Source organism: Empidonax traillii, unplaced genomic scaffold, assembly GCF_003031625.1.
Source record: "Empidonax traillii isolate 1590-97213 ecotype Southwest subspecies unplaced genomic scaffold, ASM303162v1 scaffold98:size2021230, whole genome shotgun sequence".
In the NCBI taxonomy this organism is placed as follows: domain Eukaryota; kingdom Metazoa; phylum Chordata; class Aves; order Passeriformes; family Tyrannidae; genus Empidonax; species Empidonax traillii.
The window spans coordinates 646384-659236 of record NW_020955291.1 but is presented as its reverse complement, the minus strand read 5'-3'; the positions used below and the strand labels follow the sequence as shown (position 1 = coordinate 659236).

At 40.1% G+C, this 12853-nt stretch overlaps 1 protein-coding gene across 6 annotated transcripts in view; it reads right to left on the bottom strand.

The window, feature by feature from the left end:
* The window catches only part of EPB41L4B (erythrocyte membrane protein band 4.1 like 4B), a 166963-nt gene that overhangs the window by 72150 nt on the left and 81960 nt on the right, over positions 1 to 12853 (bottom strand). The window contains exon 16 of one of the 6 annotated variants that reach the window (XM_027881880.1): positions 10530 to 11954. The exons of the other annotated variants lie outside the window; for them this stretch is intronic. Within the exon in view, the coding sequence (XP_027737681.1) occupies positions 11807 to 11954 (148 nt within the window). The 3' untranslated portion in view covers positions 10530 to 11806. Of the gene's footprint in view, positions 1 to 10529; positions 11955 to 12853 lie in introns of those variants that run through there. 6 annotated transcript variants of the gene reach the window in all.

Below are 12853 nucleotides of genomic sequence, written 5' to 3'. Positions count from 1 at the left end.
ACACCCTTGCTTCACCTTTTAACAGCTTACTGGCTGTCCTGCAGGTTTCCTTTCCCCTCTGTTATTTACCAGTGTAGTTTTCTCAACAAGGTCCAGCTGCTTCTTATACAACCAATTCCTGTCCTTCAAGCAAAATAAGGCAAGGCCCTACAGGCTATTGTGTAAAGGAAGAAAACATTTCTTTCTCCTCTGTCCCTCACTCAGGCAAAGAACTCCAGAGGATTCAGTTACTGAAGGCTGAACCTTCAAAAAAGCCACCTAAAGTCCACAAAATATTTGGTGTTGCCTTTAGACTCAAACACACAATTCCTTTCTTCGGACCAAAAAGGCAGCATATAGAGGAATAACATGTATCTTCTGGTTACCTTTCCCATTTAAAAAATTTTATTTACATTACTATTCCTCTGCTCCAATTTTAAGCTCCTCACACTTTACCTGAAAAGCTATTTTCAGTTGACATTCTTAAATTTCATGTAAACCAGTCACCTACTGCCTTACTAAACCATGTCTCTAGCGTGCAATTCACACATACAGTAAGTGTTAAGAGAACAGAGGAAAATGGGGAACAGAAAGGTTTTTGAAAGCCCTCAAAACCAAGGTCTGTGTTACCCCAACTGATCAGCTGAACTGAACCTCCAACACCTTCACTAGCAGAGACTCCACGACCGTCCTGTGCAATTGATTTTAGTGTCTCACTATGACTGCGCACATTTCTTTGTTTATTCTGTCTCCTTTACTGCAATTTAAGCCTGCTATTTTCTCTCCCATCCATCACAGACACAGTAAGAAGGTTATTTCTTGCTACAGAAACCTATGTTTTTGAAAATGGCCCTTCATATCACCCTTCAGCATCTGAAGAGCTTTGAATTCTTCCATTGCCACTCACAGGTCACACATCTCCTACAGCTCTGATACATCTTGCCACCCCTGTCCAGCCGGCTGCTCCCTGCTCTGCCTCCAACATGCAGTGCTCAGAACTGGACCCCATTCCAGCGGAGGCCTTGCAAACACATTCTAAACAAGAAGGGTTGCTTCCCACGTCCTACAGGATCTACTCGTGTTTATACACTGGAACATGACATTTGTTTTTCTCTATATAGCCTGCGATTGTTGACTCACATTTAACATGATTCTCAAGAACACCTTTCCTAAACTGGCCAGGTTTTGAGCCCTACTACCTCAGCGTGAAGCAGGTTACTCTTACCCAACAGCATACACTGTCATTCCTCCTGAGCTGTGCCCCACTCTTTCTGATGTGCTAAGATCAACACCCATTCAGGACTTTTCTCTCATCCATGACAGGCTGGTATGAGAAGACTCCCAAATTGCTGTACCCTGTGAGTGACAAGGGACTTACTAAAAAAGAGTAATTGCCTTTTCATGCCATCCTCACAGCTGCCATCCTCTTCCTCCCGTAGAATGTAACTGTGTAGCTCTGAAGAAACATCTTTCATCTGCCTTACTCATGCACCCTGCCCATGTTCCCCTTTCCCCCACTCTTCCTCTAGGCATCTCCCACTTGCCTGAAGTTATGCTTGAAGAGCAAGCAGAGGAGCTTTCTTCTTTCCCCTCCTTGGGGAGGCTAGGGGTGGCAATAGCAGAAAGCAGGCTCAAATTATCATGCCTCTTGGATGACTCTCCAAGAGTTTAGACCTTCCCTACTATAGCTGACCAGCAGTTTAAAGACATCCCAGGCTTCCAGGTCTGACTGTGATAACTAATCTTCAATAATTACCACACTCATCTCTATTTGCTTTGAACATTCCTCCTGCAACAAACCACTGCGATTTTCCAGTATTTAAAAATCCTCAAGCTTTATGCCAACACGTTCACAACCCTTCTCGATCCTCCACCATCTGTAGTTCAGAACAAGCCTGATGGTGTTTCGTGCAGGTTTCAGCAGCAAAATCCACACTGCTGGCTTGGTACTGAATGCATTGGGAGACGCATCATCCATCATCATTTTGCTGTGATACCTTCTCCAGCATATCAAAATGCGCTTTAGATGTGCTCTCAAATGGCAGTCAGGGAAAGTGTTAACAATGTTTGTTAACATGTATATATATTGACATGTATGTAGTAAAAGCAGCCTCTGCATGTGAAACTTCAGTGTGGCTGCTGGGGGGATGAGACCTAACACCTATGCTAAGCCAAACATTCATTTTCAGGTTTAGTCTCTCCCTTTGGTTAGGCAGGGGTGGTGGAGGAATGGAAGGGACTTTGGGTTTATTCCCTGCCAACACTTCAAAAGAAGTTAAAAAAAAAAAACCAAAAAACCACACTGAATTTTTAGCCAAACTTGCTTTAATCATATTTAGAATCTCTCATAGCCGTTGTGTTGCTAAAGCATGACAAGTGGCACAGAGAGACATGGAATTTTGCGCACTCTGAAAATGTCTCTGCAGAGAGGAATGAAAAGAAAATGAGGGGGTAGGAAGACGGCAGTATGTGTGCGGATCAATTAATAGCCAGAACTATCGGACTGAAGCAAAAGACTTGACTCAGGGTTAGAAAAGAAAGGAGCACAGACCACAGTCAGAGGACTACTTATAAAGGAAAGAGGATGAAGTTTCATTTTTGCAGCCAAGGACTGGGACATACAAAAGCAATCAGTATTTGTAAGTAAAGGAGAACTGGGGTCACTAAAACCAAACCTATGTTGTTTTTCTTTCCTGCACCATGTAACCAAGATCTTTTTGTTGGTCAGAAGTGCCTTCCAAAACTGTGAGAAGTATAACTAAAGCTAACAGTCATGTTACACTTCCATGCTCTGCTCTGAAACCAGGACAACATAGCTGGCCCATTTGCTTCCTTTAGGGAGGGAAGGCATGGAATATTGTGTTGCAAAGTTTTCCCTCTGCTGCTAGGGATGACCAGCAGCCCCCACCCACTCCTAGAGACATCTCAGAAAGCAGTGGGCAGCTAGAAGCCTTCTCCCAGACAACTTTGAAAAGAAAATGGTGATGGGGAAAAAACGTATTAAGAAATGGCGGTGTAAGCAGAAAGAATTTCTCCTGTAGGAGATAAAAGTATATGCAGCAGCTTCCTGCACTACAGAATACTAAACTAAGTAAGTTTTGAAGCAAGAGTAATCTGGAATTTTCCTCAAGGAGAATAAAGTCTGCAGCAAAGCATGTTCTAATAAATACCAAGAAACAAAAATCTCAACTCAATGAAGCCATTGTCCTCATAGATTTCACCTTATCTACATAAAGATCATTAAAAAAATACTCTTACAAGACTGTCATGCAAAATATGCCCACTGGGGAACCAAACTTGCTTTTCTTCATTTAGAAATGGTTTTAATTAACAATAACAATAGCTAATGATATTTGATCACCTGTCAAAAAAAATTCTTTGTCCCAGATATCCTTGTAGATGAAAAAACTCTGAAAAGCAGGCATAAGATTTTCTAAGACAGAAAAGATCCTCTCCCAAGTCAGTGCTGCCTTCCCCTTTCAGACAGAGGCAGACAATGTATGCCTGTCCTTGGGAAATAAAAGAATTCAGGGTGGCTAATCCAAACAAGTTAACTCAGGTTAAATAGGAACAAAATCAAGCAAGGAATTGAGGGCTCTGATGCAGCCTGCAGCTGACCTCAGATTGCTAGCCATGTTACAGCTTTTCCCATCACTTAACCCATTGAATGACTCAGGTCCTGGGAGCTGAGCACATCCCTGTCTCATCTCTACTGCCCTCAGTATCAGATTGCTGCCAAAGGATGGAGAGAGAGAAGCAGGCACAGGACTGAGGCTTAGCTAACAGGAGAACATGAGAAATCATGGGATGAGAGGGAAGAAGCTGCTGGACACAAAAGATGAAAGTGCAAGCAGCTAACAAATGCTACAAGAGCGTGTCCTGAAGGATTGCTGAACTTCATGGGTAGTTATGGTAGGGCTACACGAGAACCCTCAAGGGGAATCTTGCATGAGAACAACCCTGAAAGGCCAACACTGTCTAGGAAACTGTATCAGTAACTCTGTGTAAGATCCAAACTACCTAGGCAGCCTTGGGAAATTTGAGTATGGACTTAAAAAAACTGGGAGCAGTGCAAGGAAAAAGCATGGGTAACTGAGAGGAGACAAGGGAAGGAAACAGAAGAATTCAAGTGCATCAGGGAAGAACGAGAGAAAAGGTGAGGAAAGTGAGCAGCCACACGTAAGCAGGCTACTGGCCATTATGCTTGGCTGGTCAAGCTCCAATCACTACAGTCTACGACATCTTAATCGTAGTCCGATTTTCTGTGGGGGTTTATGCATAGAGGATGGAGCTCCCTGTGCTGTCCCACATTTGTGAGCTGCTATTTGTGTATGCAGGTGCTGGTAAAGGGACTGCTCTTCATCTCTTCTGCTCAGTGTGGCTGGCTGAGTGGGTGCTCTGTGTGCATTTTCATTTCAAGAATGCATGTTCAGCATCTCTAAAGGCTGGGCTCCGAAACCAGGAACCACAGCAGCCTTGCATCTAGCAGATTAGACAGGTATAATCACTTTAGCCTTGAAGCCAATCCATTGGATTTGGCTTAACAATATATTCCGATCTTACAAAATCTCCTGAAACTCCTTGGTAAAAACCTGTTTTAAAAGAAATTACTCAAACAGCCTAAGTCTCATGCTTCTAAATTATCCAGATTCTGAATACTGCTAATGTTTTCCAAAAAAATATGTCTTTTAATTTCCCGTAACTTTAAAGACCAAACCTAATGAACAAACCTAACTCCATTGCCACACAACTTACTTCAGCTTAGGTTATAGATTTTTGCCCTTTTAACACATTACCAGTAAAGCCAATGAACAGGTAAAGTGTGCAGCAAGCTGCTCTTATGAAGGTAGAACAGAATTTTTCACTTAGCTACTAAAAGACAGCATTAGTGGGTCAAAGTAACACAAAATCAATCACTCAGCACAGCAAGGGCTTTTTAATTACAAACTTGCAACCTGCGCTATCTCTGGGCAGGTTCTCACTGCAATATTTGGGCAACTGATCTGAGTTACAGCAAGAAACTGTTTGTCTTTTCTTAAAAGCCATTTTCACAGGGGCTTTTTTCTGAAGTCAGAAATCGAGAATGAGACACACACATTAAATATAACAGTTGAATCTGAAAATAAATGATAACAAACAAAGCCCTCCTGGGCTAAAATTTTTGATGTAGAAGAAGCATTCTGTTTTACACTGAAGTTCCTTGAAGTTTGCTTCAAATCAGCCTTGCTTACTGATTCAGTGAGCCCTAGGTGCTGAAGACACAGATGTTGAAATCTCAAAGCTCCCTTGCCTCTTTTCGTCTTCTCCATTCCCGGAGTTTCTAGCAGACTTCATTGCTTTTCATTTTCTAGTTCCTCCCACTGCACATTCCACTGTAAAACTCTGCATCTCCTAAAGCCTCTGTTTGAGCTTTTTGTTTCCCTGACCCATTTTTTTTTTTTTTTCTGGGCTCTTCATTCTTGTCTGAGTCCTACTCTCCTACTGATGAGAAAGATATGGCTTGAAGGCACCATGGTACTGTCCCTGTTGCCTGCCAGTAAGGCCTTAATATTCAGGGCCTTGGCACCCAGAGATGAAAAGAAACACAGCTACCTTCTCATCTGTTTAGGTACTGAGTTCATTAGTATGTAATTATACAATTTAGAGAGCACTAGAGATGTATTAATGTTTTGTATTTCTACTTCTCTAAGGATCACAAAATTACAGAAATTGGTAATGGCAGGTAAATCACTGTGATTATAACTGCACCACAGAGTGTTATGGGTTTAGGGAGGAAAAAGTAACTTATAAATAATTAGCTTCTTATCTGGAGTTTGATTGTATTAGATCAGTATACCTACTACTACTAATTAGGTGGCTACTTCTTTCATTTGCTTCATGACTCAGAAAGTAGAGGATGGTTTTCATTGCCTCCATTAAAAAAAAAAAAAAAAAAAGAAATACTGCTTTTTATAATCCATCAACATAAGACACTGGTAAGCCAAGAACTACAGGTTTTCCAAACTGTTCCTGTATGAAACATCTGTTGTTGTGTATTGGATTACACATCTTCATCTTTGATAAGATGAGCTACAGATTTTGCTGCTTGATAGTTTAAAAATAAATGTCATACTATTAGTGCTATAAAAAGGAATAAGAAAGGGAAGAGGAAAAGGAAAAGATGAAAATGGGGAAAATAACCCCCCCAAGCACATTACAAACTTAAAGGACAGTAGATTCAAAAGCAGAAATTTGAAAACAGAACCTCAGGGGCACTTCCACTGGTTCCCCAGTAGCCTTAGCTCAACATTGATCCTAATTTTAAATTGGCAGATTCCTCAGTTCTCAGAAGGCATCTTCTGCTAGAGAGAAACTAGATTTCTTCTGAAGAGATACAAGCAACACATCATGGAAGATAAGGTGCCACCAAATGAAAAATGGTGTTCCTTAGTCAAGACAAAGCCATTATTTCAGAAACACAAAACAAGAAAGTAACACTGGCTCTAAGATATCTGGTTGGTGGAACTTATCGCCATCAATCTGTGTGCCAAGTCTGCCAAGACTCCAACTGAAGAAAAAAAAAATCATCTTTAGGAAACTTGGATGTGAGATAAAGTATTTTTTTAAAAAAATCAAAACATCTCTTCTTCCTGTTCAAAACTGAAGATATATTACAAGCAGGAATTAAAAGCAATATGCAAGTTATTACAGACATGCTCGTATTTTCTGATTAGCAAGCTACTTAAATCCGCAGGAGAATGTACAGGGAAGCTTGATATGTGAACTTTACAATTAAATTCAGATTAACACTCATGAAACCAACTGAAAAAAAGCTGTTTTGTTTTAAAGTACAGTCATGAAACAGTCATTAGTAAGTACTTGAGAGCAGCGTTCAGTCGGCAGAAGCTTTATTACTGAAAATGAATCATATCAAGGGAGGAACTCCAACTGAATCAAGTTTTTGTCTGGTGGTTGTTTTTTTTTTTTTTTTTTTTTTGTGAAGTGGTGACAAGAGCAACAGCACATACACTTAGAAAGGCAGACTCTTGGGCCAGTCACTTCAAGGCATAACAGTAGCTGGAAAATAAGGGAAGACAAACAAAGTCTTCATCACTACCACACATTGCTTTGCATTTTCTACTGCAGGAGGCAGACAGAAAAATGTGCCCCATCTTTTTACAGGTTTTTTTCTTATCTAATTTGACTAGGATTGGTTTTGTCCAAAACCTGTATCTTTCTGTGTGCCTGGTGTCTGCTGAGCAAGGAGGACTGACTTTCTTGTAGGCTCTTCAACACTAAAACTTGGGAGCAGCATAGGAACACTGTGTTTTTCCAAGCATTTGCAGTTTGACTGTAATATGGCAAGTAATTATATATTCTAAAACAGTTCAAAATCACCATTCACACAATGCAGCACAAGTTTGGTTAGAGTGCTAGCTTAAGCTGACTCTCAAAGAAGTTTCATAGCTAGCATAGTCTTAACAAAAGAAGCCAGGGTCCTGGTGGATCAGACCCTTTTCAAAGCACAACACACAAAGTCTGAGATCAATTAAAAAATTACATCAATTAAATCAATTTAAAAAATACAGTTCCTAACTTATGTCCACTAATGCCAGCTGGTTTCTTTGGCTACCATTAGTGATGCTGCAATAACAGCATTTCCCCTACAAGTCTGTTTCCCTTGATTCTCCTTTTCAGAGTAAAAGGCAAACCACTCATCACCAAGTCTTTCCAGAGATCTGGTGTGCCAGGTTAGATGGATATGTATCGAACCTTCTCTCCTTCAAGCTAGACAGTAACGCTGCCTGCTTGATTCACAAACTGAAACGACTGCTCCTCAGAAAACCGATGACTTCAGTGCCGAACTGCCTTCCTCCTCCCCCTCAGAGAACTCCATCTCACCAGCTTTGATGCCTGAGAAGCAAGTGATACACTGTTCCATTTTTCCTCTGCCATCTTCAATGTTCCCCAGCTCATTCCTTGCCAGAGCCTGAAGTTCCATTTTCAATATTACTTGCAAGTTCTGACACTTTCTCTGCAGACTGAAGAGACATCTTCTGCAGTGCTTGTCCAGAAGGAACAGAAAATTACATTTTACATTGCAAGGCCATAGTATATGCTTTGTTCCCATACATAATGTGAGAAAACAATTCTTTTCTTGGTCATTTTGCACCTGGGTTCACTGATAAAAGGGTCTGGAAGGACTTGCTGGTTTTTCCCCTTAAGTGTGCAAAACCCCCAGCTGCCAGCTTTTGAAATGCATTATAAAACCTGATCCCTTTGTTCACTTTGCCTGTGACTCACATCAGCTGAAAATGAAAGTTTAAAGAAAAAGCCCACACTAAAACAATATAGTGAAAGTGACAACACTTTCAGTATTCTAGCTCAGTATCATATTTCAGCATTCAACACTAGTCAATAGTTTGCATGCCAGGGCCTGGCGGGGGTTGAAGAGCGATGTATTTCAGCCTGTGCTACAGATGTGTTGTCACCAGCTTTCTGATTCTCCCACCAGCTCCTGGGGGACAGCATGTAGAGTTACAGAGTTATTATAAAGCAAAAGCAGTGCCCCTGCAAATACAAACACGCAGAGCGGAGAGCCAGGCTAAGCTCTCTCCTAGCCTTGCTAGGGAAGAACTGGTTTCCAGCTTTATTAAATGCAGGAGAAGGGTGTGCAGAGAGATGATCAGAAGATACCCTCAGCCAGGATGTATCAACTAATTCTCCAATACATAGAAGAACACAAGTGATTACATGGTGGACTTCAGTGTAATTTATCCAATGCCTACCACTGTACTCAGACTTCCCCTTTGTCCCCTCCACCAAGTTGATGCAAGGATAGTGTTTATCACCTGTAATCAGATTACAGAAGTTTCCAAGTGCATGCAGGACTTGTAAAAATAAGGTTTCAGTCTTGCACAATGAACACACTTCAGAACAGGGTGGAGAAAGTTTGTGCATGCATTTCAGTAGGTACCCCTGAGAACACATTTCATTTGGATTCAGAAGGTGAGACCTCCTTCAGGCAATTCACAAGGCTTTTTTTTCCCAGAAAAATTTTTTTTGTATGTTTTAGAACACATTTAAAATGTGCTGACTTAAAATGACTGTATAACATGCCCTTTGGTAAAAATTGTGCAGCATTTCCTCACGAGGAACTCCTAGTTAAAATAATTCAATACAGTGTATAAACACTCGCATTCCAGGGCTATCAAGCCTGTGTATTGAGTTTGTGCCTATAAACTATCAGTGGCTTCCTGTAGCACCATGAATTTAAGATGTAGCATTGATTTATATTGCCGAAGCTTTCCCAATATTTTAAACAGAAGTTGCTACTACATTTAACAGATGACTTAACCTAACATTTTCCACCTTTCTTCTCTCTCCCCTCTTCACATTTAACCTGGTTTTCAGCTGCAGTGGTTAGTGTTGCTTCAAACACAAAACTGTAATACTAGCATCACAAAGTCTATATTACTTGTTCAAAACAATTTGTGACTTATGAGTGTGCTGATTTTAGGGAAAAAACTCCAACTGTGGATTAAAAGTTAAAGCAAGTCTTTTATGCTACCCTATTCAGACAGATACCATCCATATTCACCTTTGTTCAGGTGACGTAAGCTGCACAGGTCAGAGCAATGCTGAGATTAGAGAAGAAATAGGCAGACATACTCCCTCTTCCCAACCACATCCTAGCCCATTAGCTATAAGAAGCCAGAGATTAGAGCAAGGAAGGACAGAGAAATTGATCTCTTCTTACCTAGCTGATCACTCAGTGACTTGGTTGGTACAGATTTCTGCAGACAGCAAGGAGGATGCGGGACAAAAAAGTGAAAGGGGATTGCAGAGCGTGTGAGATCCTTCTCCAGAGAAGCAGAATGACAAGTGCTTCCCTTGAGGTGACACACACAAAACGCAGAACGCATAAATCCCACAGGCTGTCCTTCACCAATGTGCAGACATCCTGCATGAGGCATTTTAACTCTTAAGGACTGGTTAGGTCTTGTGCTGTATTTCCTTGCAATCTGTCAGGGAATAGATCCCTTGTTCAGTGCACCTTCAACAACAAACCGAAAACCACAGATAACAACACGTGACGAGGAGGAACACTGACAACAAACCACACAGAAGCTGATGAAGTTATACGACAAGAATAATACTGTATTGTGAATAGAGATGTACAAATCACGAAGCACCAACACCCCACTTTAATGTGAGTATTTGAAAAACTCTCCTCCAGAGCGCTTTCAGAGCATCAGCTACACTAGACTTTTGTTCCAGAGGTTCCAACAAAGTTTCTCTTTCTTCCTTTCTCAAACAAAATGCTGCTGAAATAGAGGAAGACTAATCTGAGGAAACCAAAGTTAGCCTCTGTGATTACACACCTTAGGCTTACTCTGGCATTTTCACATCTCAGTGCACAATTGCTTTGTTTTCCCCTCCTCTACAGACTGAAAACATTGATCCACCACAGCACTAGTGACTACAGGGCAAAATAGGTACAAGCATAAATTATATCATATCTATCCACCTTCCCCCAAAATCTTTAAAAAATAAATAATGCAGCATAATCAGAACAACAAGATTGACATTTTTTATTTGTACTTAGCACATACAGGACAGATCAAAACAAATATTAAAAGATAGCATTTGTAAACAAATATTTCACAAAAACTTATAAACTATCAAATTTGCTCTGAAAAAATTCATGGTTATAGCCATTTATAAATGTGTATTTATCAAAATCAAGTTAAAAACTACTTCATTTTAAAAACATCCCAAATGAAGAATCATTCATTCCAACAACTTCAGAGACCACAGATATAAGGCCTAATTAAAACAAATGCACGAGTGAAGATGGCACTATGATTTCCAGTTTAAACAAAACAAAAAAATCAGCAAGTGATCAAAATACCAGCCAATCCTATTCAAAGTCCTAGGTTTGTAAAATGTACATTCAACTTTGCAAACGTCTAACTTTAAAAAAATAGAGCTATTTCACTGCATCATCCTCATGTTGTAATGTACCAATTATGTGCTGTGTTTTGAATCCACTCAGGAAAAAGTTCTTAGTAGGTAGTTTCATGTGATTGTATAGTTCACTTCCATAATCACATTAAAAATAAGTCACCAGCAGCACCCTTTTTAGCAAGGATTCATTTTTAACATTCTTGCCTTTATAGCAGCAGGTATGGTTTTGGGGAATGCTATCCACGTAATCAGTAAGTCAAAAAAAAAATACACATACTCCATGAAATTTATTACAGTATTCTTTCCCTATACTTGTTTTCAAAATTAGGTAAGCACCTCTATTTTTTCTGCAGAACACAAAAATTAAAAGGAAATGACATCTGAACCTATAACTACCTCAGTAGGCTCCCTTTGTTGGTGGCCCACAAGCCATTTTGATTGCCAGTGTGAATTCTGTTTATCTCCCTCCAAACTCCTATTTGCATGTCAACTAAAATCAAGGTTTTCAAACTTCACCTACTTATTTCAAAAGAAATAAGATAATAAAAATAACTAAGGCACAAATGGCTGATCTTCAACAGCAGGCAGAGGGTGATAGATTTGGAAAATGGTAGAAATATTTCTGGTCTCGGGGTACTGAAAATTCTTACCAGAATTCACAAAAGATTTTTCAAGACTTTTTTTTTTTTTTTTTTTTTTAAACAAAGATATGGAGAACACTTTTCCCAAGAATGTCCATGAACACTAAACAAGGATGGATGTACATACAAAGACACACACTTTATGCACAATACACTTTAAACATAGTGCAGACAGACAAGGACCATGGAATGCAATGATCATCTAAGATGGTAGGTGAAATGAAGATGGCTGTTTTTCAGAGAGTCGTCATGAGTTTATCTTGGTACACCATGCTTTGGACTCCTCCTAAATTCTTCTGGTTCTGTTCCTGGATATACCGTAAATTGCTGTCCTCTCCACTTGTGGGGGGTTTCCAATATGGCCTGTCATCATGATAGGGTGGCCTGTACCATTTGCACAGTTATTGGTTAGTGAGAAATGGAAGTAAACTTAGGAGTGCTACACAGTAACATGAGCTCATCCAGCAAGTGCTAAGCATGCACATGGAATGACTGGCAGCATCAGTAAGAGAAGGAAATGGACCTATAGGTCCAAGGTAGAACCCACTGAAGCAACTGGCAATCTTTTAGCTGATTTCAAAAGGCTTTCAATCAGAGCTCAATCATTAAAAACCCTCTCTGTTTTCAATGTTACAGACAAGCATAGTACATCAATGCTCCTGAATCCCAGAGGGATGGTGGGGAAGGAAGAGGAGGCTATGGGAAAACTAAGTATGTACAAAAAAACAAGCAAAGTGAAACGTATCATGCAAAAAGTTGAGTTCATAAAAGTATACCCTTAAAGCCCCAAAAGTTGAGAAGCAATCCTATTATGAATGAAAATTGCTCTTCTGTAGTTATTGCCGTTCCTTTGGCACTGGTGGAGTTAACTACACCGAAGCAGCCTATAAGTTACACGTGCCCAGTTTCCTAAGATGAACACCTCCAATCTACAGTTAGTACAGGTATTTCTCTCCAACTATGTACTGAAACTTGCAAAAGGAAGTTCCACAGGAAAAAATATGGGAAAAAATTTTTTTTCATTATTTGTTTACTACTTATTGGTGTTTTGCGATACTAACTTCAACCTCTCCTACAGTGTCTCCTGAATCATTGCTGGGGAGTGGGGAATAAATAAACAAATGGAAATTTTGAACACTATGTAGAAAACCACCATATTTAAGATTCCCCTATCACAAAAATGATGTTGCAATTATTATACATATGGAAGAAATTCTTTTCTGTGAGGGTGGTGAGGCACTGAAACAGGCTGCCCAGAGAAGTGCCCCATCCCTGGCAGTATT